Here is an 18,894-nt window from a genome sequence, read left to right as displayed (position 1 = left end):
AGTACTGATTGTGTCAAATAATGTGACTCGTGCGTTAAATAGGCGGAACCTTAGAAAGGTGCCACTTGTTTCACGGCGGAGTGCTTTAACAGGCGGAAGTCGTATAAAGCATTTCCTGTCAACAAAGCCTAAGAAAGTCGGGGTGTAAAATGGAGGACTGGAATCCGATCGCGAAGGTGTACGAGCCGCTAAAAGCCGGCAGCATCGACGGTACCGACGTGGAACCCCACGACCGAGCGGTGTGGCGGGCCATGTGCGCCCGCTACAAGCCCAACAAAGGCGTGGTGGGAGACCCGCTGCTGACGCTCTTCGTGGCCCGACTCAACCCGCAGACCACGGAGGACAAACTGCAGCAAGTCTTCTCCAAGTTCGGCGACATCAAGCGGCTGCGGCTGCTGCGGGACATCGTGACGGGATTCTCCAAGCGTTACGCCTTCATCGAGTACAAGGAGGAGCGCGCGGTGCTCCGAGCCCGCCGGGACGCCAACAAGCTGCTGCTGGACCAGCACGAACTCTTCGTGGACTTCGAACTGGAGCGGACCCTGAAAGGTTGGCTCCCCAGGCGGCTCGGCGGCGGCCAGGGCGGGAAGAAGGAGTCCGGCCAGCTGAGGTTCGGCGGCCGGGACCGACCCTTCCGCAAGCCCATCAACCTGGGGAGCGGCGGGCGGAAGGAGTGGGAGCGGCCTGGGGCCGGTGGAGGTCGAGACTACAACCGGGACCGGAGCAGGGGGAGGGACGACTCCCGGTACCAGGAGAGGAGCAGGCACGGAAACCGGAGATGAACCCTTTCAAGTGGACTATGTACAAGTCTCACATGGATCCTGCAACAACTAATCGATTATAAAAATAGTTGGCCATTCATTTAGTCAGCGATTCGTTGGATCTATGCTATGCGCATGCGCAGAAGCTCCTTTTTTTTTATAAACCTTTATTGATAAAGTGCAACATGTACAAACAGCTGAGAAACAATCATCAAAATAAGTATGGTGCCAGTATGCTGGGGTTTTTCAATAAAATACTGGAAAGGATAGAAATGTAGTTTGTCTCTTTTATCCGATTATTAATCGAAGTAATAATCGACAGATTAATCGTTAGTTGCAGCCCTACTCGTAATTAAAGCCAGCCAACAATGGAGGTAATTTATTATCTATTTCGCCAATAAAGCACCCAAAAAAACATCCAGAAGCCTCCTTCCAATCTGTATATAGTGAAGTGAATTATATTTATATAGCGCTTTTTCTCTAGTGACTCAAAGCGCTTTACATAGTGAAACCCAATATCTAGAGCAGGGGTGCTCACGCTTTTTCTGCAGGCGAGCTACTTTTCAATTGATCAAGTCGCGGGGATCTACCTCATTCATATATATCATTTATGTTTACTTATTTATGAAATGTATGTTTTGTTAACAAGTTAAAGGTGTTTAATGATAATGCAAGCATGTTTGACACATATAGTTAATATTGTTAATAAATTAAAGGTGTTTAATGATAATACAAGAATGTTTAATACATATAGTTAATATTGTTAACAAGTTAAAGGTGTTTAATGATAGTACAAGCATGTTTAACACATATAGTTAATATTGTTAACAAGTTAAAGATGTTTAAAGATAATACAAGCATGTTTAACACATATAGTTAATATTGTTAACAAGTTAAAGGTGTTTAAAGATAATACAAGCATGTTTAACACATATAGTTAATATTGTTAACACGTTAAAGGTGTTTGGTGATAATACAAGCATGTTTAACACATAGTTAATATTGTTAACACGTTAAAGGTGTTTAAAGATAATGCAAGCATGTTTAACACATATAGTTAATATTGTTAACAAGTTAAATGTGTTTAAAGATAATACAAGCATGTTTAACACATATAGTTAATATTGTTAACAAGTTAAATGTGTTTAAAGATAATAAAAGCATGTTTAACACATATAGTTAATATTGTTAACAAGTTAAAGGTGTTTAAAGATAATGCAAGCATGTTTAACACATATAGTTAATATTGTTAACAAGTTAAATGTGTTTAAAGATAATACAAGCATGTTTAACACATATAGTTAATATTGTTAACAAGTTAAATGTGTTTAAAGATAATACAAGCATGTTTAATACATATAGTTAATATTGTTAACAAGTTAAATGTGTTTAAAGATAATACAAGCATGTTTAATACATATAGTTAATATTGTTAACAAGTTAAAGGTGTTTAAAGATAATGCAAGCATGTTTAACACATATAGTTAATATTGTTAACAAGTTAAATGTGTTTAAAGATAATACAAGCATGTTTAACACATATAGATTCCTTTCTTTCATGAAGACAAGAATATAAGTTGGTGTATTACCTGATTGTGATGACTAGCATTGATAGAATCAGACAGTTAGTGATGATAATTACTGATGACTAGCATTGATAGAATTAGACAGTTAGTGATGATAATTACTGATGACTAGCATTGATAGAATTAGACAGTTAGTGATGATAATTACTGATGACTAGCATTGATAGAATCAGACAGTTAGTGATGATAATTACTGATGACTAGCATTGATAGAATCAGACAGTTAGTGATGATAACGTCCACCTTTTCAAACGGAGGAGAAAACAAGTCCTCCTTTCTGTCCAACACCACATGAAAGTGGTTACTTTTTGCCATCTTTATTTGTCCAGCTTCCGTCCTCCTTTGTATACACTTTACAAGAAATACATTGGCGGCAAACTCCGTAGCTTGCTAGCTTGTGCACGCCAGCTTTCTGAGACTCTTATTTTGTTAGCGCAGGCAGGATGAAGCAGCGCTTTTATTGTGCAACTGTGCAGTCGCTCTTTGGAGTTTTGACGACAGGTACGGCGCCAGAGTCTGTTGAAATAAAAAGTGTTTCTCGCCTTCCTGTCGGTCATTTTTTCTTAATAATGAGCTGGCAGCAGGCAGCGTCATCTCACAAGACCTTCGGGTGCTGTGAATGTCAATCAAGTGACGTCATGGTGAAGATTTATGATCGCTCATTTTTAGGACTATTTTTTGAAAGCCTGGCTGGTGATCAGCTGACACACCCTCCGTGATCCACCGGTAGCTCGCCATGGAAGTAATGAGCACCTCTGATCTAGAGACTACGGTCGGGATAACCGGGACCGGAGCAGGGGTAGGGATGACTTCCGGTACCAGGAGAGGAGCAGGCACGGAAACCGGCGATGAACCGGGCTTTCTGCTCCGCCGCTCCCAGTCTGTGGAACGCTCTCCCTGACCACCTGAGGGCACCACAGACTGTGGATGCTTTTAAAAAAGGCTTAAAAACCCTTCTTTTTAAAAAAAAACTTTTTTTTTTAGATATATGTTTTAGCTATTTTGCGGTTCTAGTTTTTTTATTTTTTTAATATCTTTTTATTTTATTTTGTATTTTTTAAGACACTGTAGCACTTTGAGGTTGTTTACTCAATGTGAAGTGCTTTTTACAAATACAATCTATTATTATTATTATTAATATAACCCTTTGAAGTGGACTTCAGTGGATTATGTACAAGTCTGGCATGGATCAAAGTAACATCCATCCATCCATTTCATACTGCTTGTCCCTCTCGGACATGCAGTACGGTATTTGGGGTCTTAAAGGGAAACTGCACTTGCTTTTAGAAATGTTGCCTGTTTTCCAGAATGCGGTGCGGTATAGCTCGGTTGGTAGAGTGGCCGTGCCAGCAACTTGAGGGTTCCAGGTTTGATCCCCGCTTCTGCCGCTGTGTCCTTGGGCAAGACACTTGACCCACCTCCTCCCAGTGCCAGCCACACTGCTTTAAATGGAACTTAGATATTGGCTTTCACTATGTAAAGCGCTTTGAGTCACTAGAGAAAAGGTGCTATATAAATATAATACACTTCACACTCCTTATGCAAGACAAGAACACATGTGCGTTTATTTTATTTGAAGATTCTAACTTTTATTTGATAAAGTCAGCCAACAATGGAGGTAATCAGAGTTGCTCTATTTCGCCAATAAAGCACCCAGAAGAAATGTCTATATAGTTAAGTGAATTATATTTATATAGCGCTTTTCTCTCGTGACTCAAAGCGCTTTACCCAATATCTAGGTTCCATTTAAAGCAGCGTGGATGGCACCGGGAGCAGGTGGGTGAAGTGTCTTGCCCAAGGACACAACGGCAGCGACGAGGATGGCGGAAGCGGGAATCAAACCTGGAACCCTCAAGTTGCTGGCACGGCCACTCTACCAACCGAGCTATATACACGCTGTAAGTATATATGTAATGTAGTAACGTTCATAATAACATGGAATATTTACGTATTTTGCTCATTTTAAGCTTATGTCAGCGTATTAAATTCACAGATGCATCATAACGTTCGCTTTTTCCTACAACAACAACACTACTAATCATGGCAGACTTGATGAGAGACTACAAACTATCCAGAAAGGTACGTTTTTGAGCCTGAATATAAGGAGGATGACCTACAAGTTTTCAAAGCTGTGTGCTAAACGGGTGCAGCTTTAGCGAAACAGTGAGCATCATGTAGCAGTTTTGCTAAGTGCTGAGCAAGATGTACAAACTATGGACATTCTAAAACAATCACTCACTGTACAACGTCTGCTCTCACCGGGATAAAGAATGATGGGATGTTAAAGTCTGTCTGTTTACACGAATAATTCATCATAATCTTCACACAGGTGGAAAAAAAGTGGTTAGTGTTTTTTTGTCTTTCTCGCCATGTCTGGGTTGAAGTTGGATATCAAAGTTGGCTAACTTGTGGGTTTATGTCCACATCCTTCCACTATACAGGTCATTTATCATCTAGAAGTCACTTTCACCAACTCTGAGGCGATGCAGCAGATCAACTTGAAAACCGAACATGCAAGTAGGGCTAAATTGGGGCCCTGTTTGGAACCCCCTGCCTATCCTCCTCACAAAACACATTTATTTATGTGGAACCAATTATTTTTATATACTTTTGGACTCAAACTTGAATTAAATTGACATGTTTTTTTACCCAAAACATTTTAATGAGAAATTGTTTGATTATAAAAACAACACATTTAACGTAATTAAAAGTATAAACAACACGCAACACAAAACAGGGATTTTTGGCTTCCCTCAAAGTGTGTGAATGTTAAAGGCCTACTGAAATGAATGTTTTGTATTTAAACGGGGATAGCAGATCCATTCTATGTGTCATACTTCATCATTTGGCCATATTTTTGCTGAAAGGATTTAGTAGAGAACATCGACGATAAAGTTGACAACTTTTGGTTGCTGATAAAAAAGCCTTGCCTGTAGCGGAAGTAGCGTGACGTCACAGGTTGAAAGTAGCGTGACGTCACAGGTTGAAAGCAGCGTGACGTCACAGGTTGAAAGTAGCGTGACGTCACAGGTTGAAAGTAGCGTGACGTCACAGGTTGAAAGTAGCGTGACGTCACAGGTTGAAAGTAGCGTGACGTCACAGGTTGAAAGTAGCGTGACGTCACAGGTTGAAAGTAGCGTGACGTCACAGGTTGAAAGTAGCGTGACGTCACAGGTTGAAAGTAGCGTGACGTCACAGGTTGAAAGTAGCGTGACGTCACAGGTTGAAAGTAGCGTGACGTCACAGGTTGAAAGTAGCGTGACGTCACAGGTTGGAAGTAGCGTGACGTCACAGGTTGAAAGTAGCGTGACGTCACAGGTTGAAAGTAGCGTGACGTCACAGCTTGAAAGTAGCGTGACGTCACAGGTTGAAAGTAGCGTGACGTCACAGGTTGAAAGTAGCGTGACGTCACAGGTTGAAAGTAGCGTGACGTCACAGGTTGGAAGTAGCGTGACGTCACAGGTTGAAAGTAGCGTGACGTCACAGCTTGAAAGTAGCGTGACGTCACAGGTTGAAAGTAGCGTGACGTCACAGGTTGAAAGTAGCGTGACGTCACAGGTTGAAAGTAGCGTGACGTCACAGGCTGAAAGTAGCGTGACGTCACAGGTTGAAAGTAGCGTGACGTCACAGGTTGAAAGTAGCGTGACGTCACAGGCTGAAAGTAGCGTGACGTCACAGGTTGAAAGTAGCGTGACGTCACAGGTTGAAAGTAGCGTGACGTCACAGGTTGAAAGTAGCGTGACGTCACAGGTTGGAAGTAGCGTGACGTCACAGGTTGAAAGTAGCGTGACGTCACAGGTTGGAAGTAGCGTGACGTCACAGGTTGGAAGTAGCGTGACGTCACAGGTTGAAAGTAGCGTGACGTCACAGGTTGGAAGTAGCGTGACGTCACAGGTTGAAAGTAGCGTGACGTCACAGGTTGAAAGTAGCGTGACGTCACAGGTTGAAAGTAGCGTGACGTCACAGGTTGAAAGTAGCGTGACGTCACAGGTTGAAAGTAGCGTGACGTCACAGGTTGGAAGTAGCGTGACGTCACAGGTTGAAAGTAGCGTGACGTCACAGGTTGAAAGTAGCGTGACGTCACAGGTTGAAAGTAGCGTGACGTCACAGGTTGGAAGTAGCGTGACGTCACAGGTTGAAAGTAGCGTGACGTCACAGGTTGAAAGTAGCGTGACGTCACAGGCTGAAAGTAGCGTGACGTCACAGGTTGAAAGTAGCGTGACGTCACAGGTTGAAAGTAGCGTGACGTAACAGGTTGAAAGTAGCGTGACGTCACAGGTTGAAAGTAGCGTGACGTCACAGGTTGAAAGTAGCGTGACGTCACAGGTTGAAAGTAGCGTGACGTCACAGGTTGAAAGTAGCGTGACGTCACAGGTTGAAAGTAGCGTGACGTCACAGGTTGAAAGTAGCGTGACGTCACAGGTTGAAAGTAGCGTGACGTCACAGCTTGAAAGTAGCGTGACGTCACAGGTTGAAAGTAGCGTGACGTCACAGGTTGAAAGGCTCCTCACATCTGCACATTGTTTACACCAGCAGCGAGAGAGATTCGGACAGAGAAAGCGACGATTACCCCATTAATTTGAGCCAGGATGAAAGATTTGTGGATGAGGAACGTGAGAGTGAAGGACTACAGTGCAGTGCAGGACGTATCTTTTTTCGCTCTGGCCGTAACTTAGGTACAAGCTGGCTCATTGGATTCCACACTCTCTCCTTTTTCTATTGTGGATCACGGATTTGTATTTGAAACCACCTGGGATACTATATCCTCTTGAACATGAGAGTCCAGAACGCCAAATGGACATTCACAGTGACTTTTATCTCCACGACAATACATCGGTGAAGCACTTTAGCTACGGAGCTAACGTGATAGCATCGGGCTTAACGGCAGATAGAAACAAAAGAAATAAGCCCCCGACTGGAAGGATAGACAGCAGATCAACTATACTACTATCAGGAGACACCGAACCAAACCCTGGACATGTAACCACACGGTTAATGCTGTGCCGCCTGTCGAAGCCTAGCAATGCTGTTGCTAACAACGCCATTGAAGCTAACTTAGCTACGGGACCTCGTCAGAGCTATGATAAAAACATTAGCGCTCCACCTACGCCAGCCAGACCTCATCTGCTCATCAACACCCGTGCTCACCTGCGTTCCAGCGATCGACAGCGCGACGAAGGACTTCACCCGATCATCGATGCGGTCGGCGGCTAGCATCGGATAGCGCGTCTGCTATCCACCTCAAAGTCCTCCTGGTTGTGTTGCTGCAGCCAGCCGCTAATACACCGATCCCACCTACAACTTTCTTCTTTGCAGTCTTCATTGTTCATTAAACAAATTGCAAAAGATTCACCAACACAGATGTCCACAATACTGTGGAATTATGAGATGAAAACAGAGCTTTTTGTATTGGATACAATGTGTCCCAATACTTCCACTTCAACCATTGACGTCACGCGTCTATATATATATATATATATATATATATATATATATATATATATATATATATATATATATATATATATATATATATATATATATATATATATATATATATATATATATATTTATACACACACACACCTGCTCTTCAGGGGAGTTTCTATACATTATATTAGGGCTGCAACTAATGATTAATTTGATAATCGATTAATCTGTCGATTATTGCTTCGATTAATCGATTAATAATCGGATACGAGAGACAAACTACATTTCTATCCTTTCCAGTATTTTATTGAAAAAAAACCAGCATACTGGCACCATACTTATTTTGATTATTGTTTCTCAGCTGTTTGTACAGTTTATAAATAAAGGTTTATTAAAAAAAAAAATAAAAAAAAAAAAAATGGCCTCTGCGCATAGCATAGATCCAATGACTCGATGACTAAATTAATCGCCAACTATTTTTTATAATCGATTTAATGGATTAGTTGTTGCAGCCCTACATTATATACAGTATATATATAATATATAGAAACTCCCCTGAAGAGCAGGGAAACCTGTGACACAGCTGTAGGGATGAAATAGCCTCCATGTGTTTTTTCCTGACCTAAGGAATATTCCGCTATATGTATTGAGAGCACTGTTTAATGGATAAACCACAGCAACCTCAGCTATATAGATTAATATATATAGATCAATAAAAATAAAAAAATACAAAATATATATATTTTTTTTAACTGTCAATGTTTGAATCAACATTGGAAGTTGTTATTGTTTTTAGCTTTCATCCTATTTTTGTCGTAGAAAACATTTGTTTTTATATGGCAAACACAAAATAATGCAATATTGTTCCTTTTCAAAGTAGAATATTTGATATAATTAGAGCTTTGAATAGGTCTATAATTGATTTTGATTCCGTAATATTTTTGGAGCATTCAATGATCAATCAATCAATGTTTATTTATATAGCCCTAAATCACAAGTGTCTCAAAGGGCTGTACAAGCCACGACATCCTCGGTACAGAGCCCACATTGACAGTTTTAAAGGCCAAAAGCCTGCATGGGACATGGCAACTTTTTCTTGCTCTATTTCACCTGTTTTCTCCCCACTTCTTATGCTTTTTTTTTGTTTGTAGTTGTATATTTAGACTGTGCCGTTAAAAATGACCTGTTGGTTGCCAACGGCCCCCCACACTTTGGACAGCCGTGATCCAACACACCTGTTGAAACCAGTATGACGGCCATTAACTCTGCGTGCCAAGGTGGATCGGGTCGAGAGAAACTGGCTTTTCTTCTCTTATCAGTGACGGATAGGGATGTTGTTCGAAACCCGTTCTCCCGGTTTTTCGATAAGAAAAGAACCAATTCCATGGACTCTAATCCCTTTTTAAGAACCGGTTCCCGTTATCGAGGCCACTATAGTAAAGAAAAAGAGTTGGTTCTTTATTCGAATCCCTGGGAACGAATCCCGTCCCACAGGAAATGCCCTGTGGGACATCACAGGAAATGACGTAGCTCAGTCATTAGGCGGCAGATACAGAAAGCAGACCGGAAAAAAACACCTCAATGCCAAACGCCTCATTTGACAAAAAAATACAAGGAGAAAACTGCAATATGCAATTATTGCCAGGCTTCGCTCTCATGTGAGGGGAGCAGTACAACAAACATGTTGAAACATGTTTAGGCCGCACATAACCTGAATGTTCGAGAACCGTGTCGTGTTTTCGACAGGTGGAGAAGCAGCGACAGAGGTGATGAAGCACGCCCCTCTTCCTGTGCTTCAACCTGCAGCCCCAGTGATAGTGCCGGTGAGTAACTAACGTTAACTGTTGCCGGTTAATTTCCATATCTGCTCACTTGTAGCCTTTAGGCTAAAATAAGGTTACCTCTTATGTCAACCAGGACTGCAGAATTGTTGATTGATGACTGTGGCGTTTTTAGTGTCATAGTGTGTGTAGTTAGTATGTTCCAATAGCAGCAGAAGTGCACTTTTTGGAGAGCTGTATTATTTTCAGTTTTTTTGCCCAAGGGACTGATTTTATTTAACATTATATTATTATTTATACACCTATAGTGATCACAGAGACAGCTTGTTTTTGTGTTACTGTATATATTTGTTTTTGTGAAAAATCCCACTTAATATACTTTGGGTAACAACGTCAATATTTATTTATTTATTTATTTTTTAGGGGGGTAACAACAGTCAATATTTATTTATTTAATTTTATTTTTTAGGGGGGTAACAACAGTCAATATTTATTTATTTTATTTTATTTTTTAGGGGGGTAACAACAGTCAATATTTATTTATTTTATTTTATTTTTTAGGGGGGTAACAACAGTCAATATTTATTTATTTTATTTTATTTTTTAGGGGGGTAACAACAGTCAATATTTATTTATTTATTTTATTTTATTTTTTTCTTATATAATAAAAGTGAGCTTTTGTTAAACCAAATATTGTGGTTTTTTTCCATATACAACAACCTATCTGGATTCAATAAGAGAATCAATAAGGAATCGGTTTGATAATAGGATTGGATAATAGGCTCCAACTCGATCATTTCTTATCAAACATCATCCCTAGTGACGGAGCAGGAAGGCGTCGGAATAAGCTTGTCAAATGTGATCTGAAGCGCTCTGTCGTTCATAATGCAAAACGTGTGGTCTGCGTATAGCGGGGGTCAGCAACCTGCGTCTCTAGAGCCGCATGTGGCTCTTTAGCGCCGCCCTAGTGGCTCTCTGAAGCTTTTTCAAAAATGTATGAAAAATGGAAAAAGATGAGGGGAAAAAAAACAATTTTTTTTTGTTTTAATCTGGTTTCTGTATGACAGGGGTGGGCAATTAATTTTTACCGGGGGCCGCATGAGCAACCCGAGCACTGCTGGAGGGCCACACCCACAATATTTCAATTACATTTTGCTCAATATTATTTTTGATATATACCGTAAGATAAATAATAATAATAATAATAATAATAGTAATACTTCAACATAGTGTGTGTAACAGCATTCCATGACTAATATAAATAAATGAACATGAATAATAAATGACAGTAAAATAAGCACACGTATGACTGAGGAGTCATAGTGTAACTTTGTGTGGTGTTTGAGTTGTCCGACTTTTTGTGTGGCCATAAACGCACCAGTGGTTTAGTGCTATGCGTGTTGGTGACAGATGACAAGTTGCTTTTGGCCTGCTTTGTACGGCAGAAAATGACGAGTTTTTCCAGATAGAAGTGTTTTACTCATGTTTTTAGTGTGGTTATGTCCCAATATAAACAGTTTTGCTCAATAAAGTGATGGATATAATTCCTGTCCTCGAAGCATCTCGATAGACGTTACAATAATTGAACGGTGTTGACGAACACCGTTAGGGCCGCTTGTTGTCACTGTCACTCAGAGTTGCATTGCAAAATTACACAGAATAAATGAGTTTATTTTGTTTAGAATTCAGATGGGATTTGATTTGGTGCGCGGCATATATTTGCTGTGCGCAGAGGACGCTTGAGCAGTGTGCAATTGCGCAGGCACGCACCTTAGAGGGAACGTTGCTTGGCAGTCCATGTCTTGTTGAAAACATGCCATTCCTCATCAACTTTTCTCTTTTTAGCATCTCGGGTGTAAAGCGTGCGTCACTTGTCGCTGCATGTGCACCTTCACTCACAGGTTACACACTGACACACGGCCATAAATAATACTTTTCAAAATAAAAGCAGCACAGTTGTATTGCGCGCACGACATAGATGTTTTTTCAACTTTATTTTGTAATTAGTCATTGCAGCTGTTCACATTCACTCACAATCACGCACACGCATACGTCCACACGGAAGTAATACAAATAACGATTTTCAAAACAAAAGCAGCACTGTTGTATTGCACACTCGACATAGATACTTTTTAAAATGTATTTTGTAATTTATGATTGGCCTCACGCGGGCCGGACAGGGACGCACAAAGGGCCGGATGTGGCCCGCAGAATGCCCAGGTCTGTCCTAGAAAGTCGGAGAAAGTTATACATGGAAACAAACTAAAGGTGAGTTCAAGGACCGCCAAAATTAGTAGGACAAAACGGCGCTTGCCAAATACTGGAATCAGTGAAGCATGTTTAATACAAACAGTGTGCTTTATAACAATTAGGGAGGTTTGTGTCATGTTTGTCCTCCTATAGCAGACCTGGGCATTCTGTGGGCCACATCCGGCCCTTTGTGCGTCCCTGTCCGGCCCGCGTGAGGCCAATCATAAATTACACAATAAATTTAAAAAAGTATCTATGTCGAGTGTGCAATACAACGGTGCTGCTTTTGTTTTGAAAAGCGTTATTTGTATTACTTCCGTGTGGACGTATGCGTGATTGTGAGTGAATGTGAACAGCTGCAATCACTAATTACAAAATAAAGTTGAAAAAACCTCTATGTCGTGCGCGCAATACAACTGTGCTGCTTTTATTCTGAAAAGTATTATTTATGGTCCGTGTGTAACCTGTGAGTGAAGGTGCACACGCAGCGACAAGTGATGCACGGTTTACACCCGAGACGCTAAAAAGAGAAAAGTTGCTGAAGAATGGCGTGTTTTCAACAAGACATGGACTGCCAAGCAACGTTCCCTCTAAGGTGCGTGCCTGCGCAATTGCACACTGCTCAAGCGTCTGCTGCGCACAGCAAATATATGCCGCGCACCAAATCAAATCCCATCTGAATTCTAAACAAAATAAACTCATTTATTCTGTGTAATTTTGCAATGCAACTCTGAGTGACAGTGACAACAAGCGGCCCTAACGGTGTTCGTCAACACCGTTCAATTATTGTAACGTCTATCGAGATGCTTCGAGGACAGGAATTATATCCATCACTTTATTGAGCAAAACTGTTTATATTCGGACATAACCACACTAAAAACATGAGTAAAACACTTCTATCTGGAAAAACTCGTCATTTTCTTCCGTACAAAGCAGGCCAAAAGCAACTTGTCATCTGTCACCAACACGCATAGCACTAAACCACTGGTGCGTTTATGGCCACACAAAAAGTCGGACAACTCAAACACCACACAAAGTTACACTATGACTCCTCAGTCATACGTGTGCTTATTTTACTGTCATTTATTATTCATGTTAATGTATTTATATTAGTCATGGAATGCTGTTACACACACTATGTTGAAGTATTACTATTATTATTAATTATTATTATTATTATTATTATTATTATTTATCTTACGGTATACATCAAAAATAATATTGAGCAAAATGTAATTGAAATATTGTGGATGTGGCCCTCCAGCAGTGCTCGGGTTGCTCATGCGGCCCCCGGTAAAAATTAATTGCCCAGTCACGTGTCATTGACTTTGAGAAGATCTTGTCCCTGCCGTCTCAGGACCGGATACAGGCCAGTCGGGGTACGTGTCCCTCTGGACGGTCCTGAACTCCATCCTGCAAGCAGAACACAGCAACTATGCTCGTGTGCAAAAGTCTGGAGACACTTTGTCGTTGAACGCCAGGAGAAAGTGCCTCCATACTTGTGTGTGTGTGTGTGTGTGTGTGTGTGTGTGTGTGTGTGTGTGTGTTGTCCAGCATGTGATGTCTTCCAGCGAGTTCACCTGAAAGACGGGTTGATGCCGATGTTGTCCTGCTGCGGGAGAGCAGGAGTCCTCCTCCGGCGCGGCCAGGACGGAGGTGGGAAGTCCTTCTGGTACTGAGACAGCATCTTCTCCGCTTGTGGATCCTGGGCCGGTTCTGCTGCTCGGCCGTGTCCACTTGCTGTCTGTGGTGGGGTCGCCGGGTGAGAACAGAGCCTGGTGTCCGGCGCTAAGTTCTGCTGACCTGAAGCACGCACACCAGGTAGTAAATACAGTATATATTTGCAGAAGTACTGGGACACGTTCCGCCTACAGGAAGTACGATCACGCCGCTGTGGGACGGTCCTGGAGCAGAAGGCCTCACGTGAGGTGGTCTCCATCTTGGCCGGGGTGTCTGGGTACAGGAGAAAACCTGCAGAGGTTTAAGTTTCACAAGACTTTTTGTTTTTATAATATTACACTCGGAAAATGCAGCATGATTGTATGAAATGGGAAAATGAACACACTTATTCAAATTATTATTATTATACACTGTTTTACATATATATGTATGGATGTGAATATGTATGTGAATATGTGTGTTTTTACATGTATATATGTGTGTATAAACAGTACATAAGTATGTATATGCATATATCTGTGTGCATATATATGTGTGTATATATATATATATACTGTATATATATATATACACATATATATGCACACACATATTTATGTGTTTATATGTGTGTGTGTGTGTGTATATATATATATATATATATATATATATATATATATATATATATATATATATATATATATATATATATATAAATGGACATATATGTGTGTGTGTGTGTATACATATATATATATATATATATATATATATATATACACATATATATGCACACACATATATATGTGTTTATATGTGTGTATATATATATATATATATATATATATATATATATATATATATATATATATATATATTTATATGGACATATATGTGTGTGTGTGTGTATATATATATATATATATATATATATATATATATATATATATATATATATATATATATATATATATATATATACAGACATACATAAATATATGAAAAAATTGTTTATACACATAAATCTATATATTTATGGATATTTACATATATATGTAATATGTTTGTATATATATATGTATGTATGTATACAGATACGTATGTATGTATATAGATACGTATGTATGTATGTATACATATACATATGTATGTATAATATATATGTATGTTTGTATACATATACATGTATATATACATACTAGGGCTGCAACTAACGATTAATTTGATAATCGATTAATCTGTCGATTATTACTTCGATTGATCGATTAATAATCGGAGAAAAGAGACAAACTACATTTCTATCCTTTCCAGTATTTTATTGAAAGAAAACAGCATACTGGCACCATACTTATTTTGATTATTGTTTCTCAGCTGTTTGTACATGTTGCAGTTTATAAATAAAGGTTTAATAAAAAATAAAAAAATATTACCTCTGCGCATGCACATAGCATAGATCCAACGAATCGATGACTAAATTAAACGCCAACTATTTTTATAATCAATTTTAATCGATTAGTTGTTGCAGCCCTAATATATACATATGTTTGTATGTATGTGTATACATATACATATGTTTCTTTGTATGTATGTGTATACATATACATATGTTTATTTGTATGTATGTGTATATATATATATATATATATATATATATATATATATATATATATATATATATATATATATATATATATATATACACATATATTTGTATGCATGTGTATACATATACATATGTTTGTATGTATATATACATATGTTTGTATGTGTATATATATATATATATATATATATATATATTATATATATATATACACATATATTTGTATGCATGTGTATACATATACATATGTTTGTATGTATATATACATATGTTTGTATGTGTATATATATACATATAATATATATATATATATATACGTATATACATATACATAAATACATACAGATGTGTATATGTGTATATGTATACATATGTATGTATGTATATGTGTGTTTATACATATATATATATATATATATATATATATATATATATATATATCCATATACATACACCCATATACATACACATACTGTATATATATATATATATATATATATATATATATATATATATATATATATATATATATATATATATATATATATATATATATATATATATATATATATATATATACAGTATGTGTATGTATATGGATGTATGTATATGGATATATACACACACACAGAGATAGATAGATAGATAGATAGATAGATAGATAGATAGATAGATAGATAGATAGATAGATAGATAGATAGATAGATAGATAGATAGATAGATAGATAGATAGATAGATAGATAGATAGATAGAGTATATCAAGAACCCCATTTGAGAACTAGTGCTCTTTATGACAGTGCTCTGCTGTTTAAAAAAAAAAAAGTATGGAGATTTCACGGTAAACTGATGTCTCAGTAAAAATAAGTGGTGTTGTTCTTCCATCTACAGTAATGCACTGTAAAAACGACAGTACATTTTTACGGTAAAATGATGGCGACTGAGCTGCCGTTTTTTTTAAGGGTAAAAATTCAAGTGTACTCTTTTACCATTAAAAAAAATAGCACTGTAAAAACAACAATCGATTTTACAGTTAAAAAAAAAGAAAGCTGGCTGCGCAGGCGTTCGTGTTTTTCCATTTACAGTAATGTACTGTAAGAAGGACCATAGAATTGAAGGTAAAATGGCAGTTCAGACGCCAGAATCTTACTGTAAAAATTCAAGTGGTTCTGTTCCCTTTCCATTTACAATGTAAACACAATCACCAGACATTTCCTGGTCAAACTCTGGCCACTGAGCTGGAGGTGTGATGTTGTACAAAAATGTTGAAAAGTATCTGCCAGGATGATATTTACCTGCCACGGTGGGCAGCTCCCCCCTGACTATCTGCCAGGAGGATATTTACCTGCCATGGTGGGCAGCTCCCCTCTGTAAGGACGAGTGCCAGGATGATATTTACCTGCCATGGTGGGCAGCTCCCCCCTGAGTATCTGCCAGGATGATATTTACCTGCCATGGTGGGCAGCTCCCCTCTGTAAGGACGAGTGCCAGGATGATATTTACCTGCCATGGTGGGCAGCTCCCCCCTGAGTATCTGCCAGGATGATATTTACCTGCCACGGTGGGCAGCTCCCCTCTGTAAGGACGAGTGCCAGGATGATATTTACCTGCCATGGTGGGCAGCTCCCCCCTGTAAGGACGAGTGCCAGGATGATATTTACCTGCCATGGTGGGCAGCTCCCCTCTGTAAGGACGAGTGCCAGGATGATATTTACCTGCCATGGTGGGCAGCTCCCCTCTGTAAGGACGAGTGCCAGGATGATATTTACCTGCCATGGTGGGCAGCTCCCCTCTGTAAGGACGAGTGCCAGGATGATATTTACCTGCCATGGTGGGCAGCTCCCCTCTGTAAGGACGAGTGCCAGGATGATATTTACCTGCCACGGTGGGCAGCTCCCCTCTGTAAGGACGAGTGCCAGGATGATATTTACCTGCCATGGTGGGCAGCTCCCCTCTGTAAGGACGAGTGCCAGGATGATATTTACCTGCCATGGTGGGCAGCTCCCCTCTGTAAGGACGAGTGCCAGGATGATATTTACCTGCCATGGTGGGCAGCTCCCCTCTGTAAGGACGAGTGCCAGGATGATATTTACCTGCCATGGTGGGCAGCTCCCCTCTGTAAGGACGAGTGCCAGGATGATATTTACCTGCCATGGTGGGCAGCTCCCCTCTGTAAGGACGAGTGCCAGGATGATATTTACCTGCCACGGTGGGCAGCTCCCCTCTGTAAGGACGAGTGCCAGGATGATATTTACCTGCCATGGTGGGCAGCTCCCCCCTGTAAGGACGAGTGCCAGGATGATATTTACCTGCCACGGTGGGCAGCTCCCCTCTGTAAGGATGAGTGCCAGGATGATATTTACCTGCCATGGTGGGCAGCTCCCCCCTGTAAGGACGAGTGCCAGGATGATATTTACCTGCCATGGTGGGCAGCTCCCCTCTGTAAGGACGAGTGCCAGGATGATATTTACCTGCCATGGTGGGCAGCTCCCCTCTGTAAGGACGAGTGCCAGGATGATATTTACCTGCCATGGTGGGCAGCTTCCCTCTGTAAGGACGAGTGCCAGGATGATATTTACCTGCCACGGTGGGCAGCTCCCCTCTGTAAGGATGAGTGCCAGGATGATATTTACCTGCCATGGTGGGCAGCTCCCCCCTGTAAGGACGAGTGCCAGGATGATATTTACCTGCCATGGTGGGCAGCTCCCCTCTGTAAGGACGAGTGCCAGGATGATATTTACCTGCCATGGTGGGCAGCTCCCCCCTGTAAGGACGAGTGCCAGGATGATATTTACCTGCCATGGTGGGCAGCTCCCCTCTGTAAGGACGAGTGCCAGGATGATATTTACCTGCCATGGTGGGCAGCTCCCCTCTGTAAGGACGAGTGCCAGGATGATATTTACCTGCCATGGTGGGCAGCTCCCCTCTGTAAGGACGAGTGCCAGGATGATATTTACCTGCCATGGTGGGCAGCTCCCCTCTGTAAGGACGAGTGCCAGGATGATATTTACCTGCCACGGTGGGCAGCTCCCCTCTGTACGGACGAGTGCCAGGATGATATTTACCTGCCATGGTGGGCAGCTCCCCTCTGTAAGGACGAGTGCCAGGATGATATTTACCTGCCATGGTGGGCAGCTCCCCTCTGTAAGGACGAGTGCCAGGATGATATTTACCTGCCATGGTGGGCAGCTCCCCTCTGTAAGGACGAGTGCCAGGATGATATTTACCTGCCATGGTGGGCAGCTCCCCTCTGTAAGGACGAGTGCCAGGATGATATTTACCTGCCATGGTGGGCAGCTCCCCTCTGTAAGGACGAGTGCCAGGATGATATTTACCTGCCATGGTGGGCAGCTCCCCTCTGTAAGGACGAGCACGGAGAAAGAAGTCATGGCGGCCTTGAAGGTTCTCCATGAACATTTGGTCCGAGGGTTCCATGCTAAAAGTCTCGGTGAGGGCAACAAGGTGCAGGACTGAGGCGTGTGTCCATCCGTCGCCATGGTGACACATTTAAGTGCTGCGTGATTAGCAACTACAGTAAGACAATGCAGCAGTCGGCCAATGTTCAGCCTGGCTGTGCTCGTACTTGCCACAGTACTAGTCCAGTACTAGTCCAGTACTAGTCCAGTACTTGCCACAGTACTAGTCCAGTACTAGTCCAGTACTAGTCCAGTACTTGCCACAGTACTAGTCCAGTACTAGTCCAGTACTAGTCCAGTACTAGTCCAGTACTAGTCCAGCACTAGTCCAGTACTAGTCCAGTACTTGCCACAGTACTAGTCCAGTACTAGTCCAGTACTAGTCCAGTACTTGCCACAGTACTAGTCCA

At 40.8% G+C, this 18,894-nt stretch overlaps 2 protein-coding genes across 3 annotated transcripts; one reads left to right on the top strand and one right to left on the bottom strand.

The window, feature by feature from the left end:
• The first annotated feature begins 55 nt into the window (after window positions 1–55).
• Window positions 56–1,166, top strand: snrnp35 (small nuclear ribonucleoprotein 35 (U11/U12)). Its single transcript, XM_062046607.1, has one exon. It carries the CDS (start codon window positions 150–152, stop codon window positions 780–782), a length of 633 nt encoding a protein of 210 aa, XP_061902591.1. The 5' UTR covers window positions 56–149; the 3' UTR covers window positions 783–1,166.
• An 11,819-nt stretch (window positions 1,167–12,985) lies between these two features.
• si:dkeyp-69c1.9 (uncharacterized) lies at window positions 12,986–18,641 on the bottom strand. Of its 2 annotated transcripts, XM_062049260.1 has the most exons (4): window positions 18,404–18,641; window positions 13,681–13,779; window positions 13,389–13,611; window positions 12,986–13,221 (listed from the first exon to the last, which is right to left on the bottom strand). In XM_062049260.1, exons 1-4 carry the CDS (start codon window positions 18,573–18,575, stop codon window positions 13,128–13,130), a joined length of 588 nt encoding a protein of 195 aa, XP_061905244.1. In that variant the 5' UTR covers window positions 18,576–18,641; the 3' UTR covers window positions 12,986–13,127. The 2 variants fall into 2 exon arrangements, with proteins under 2 accessions (XP_061905244.1, XP_061905243.1); XM_062049259.1 differs by having other exon boundaries at window positions 13,389–13,779.
• Between the last annotated feature and the right edge of the window lie 253 nt (window positions 18,642–18,894).

Source organism: Entelurus aequoreus, linkage group LG05 (genome assembly GCF_033978785.1).
Source record: "Entelurus aequoreus isolate RoL-2023_Sb linkage group LG05, RoL_Eaeq_v1.1, whole genome shotgun sequence".
NCBI classification, from domain to species: domain Eukaryota; kingdom Metazoa; phylum Chordata; class Actinopteri; order Syngnathiformes; family Syngnathidae; genus Entelurus; species Entelurus aequoreus.
This window is presented reverse-complemented; position numbering and strand designations above follow the sequence as displayed.

Coding starts and splice junctions, on each gene's coding strand:
- snrnp35 (XM_062046607.1), top strand. CDS start 150: ATGGAGGACTGGAATCCGATCGCGAAGGTGTACGAGCCGCTAAAAGCC.
- si:dkeyp-69c1.9 (XM_062049259.1), bottom strand. CDS start 18,575: ATGTGTCACCATGGCGACGGATGGACACACGCCTCAGTCCTGCACCTT. Junction 13,780..18,403: donor GGAGCTGCCCACCATGGCAG/GTAAATATCATC, acceptor AAACCTCTGCAG/GTTTTCTCCTGTACCCAGAC. Junction 13,222..13,388: donor GGCATCAACCCGTCTTTCAG/GTGAACTCGCTG, acceptor TTCTGCTTGCAG/GATGGAGTTCAGGACCGTCC.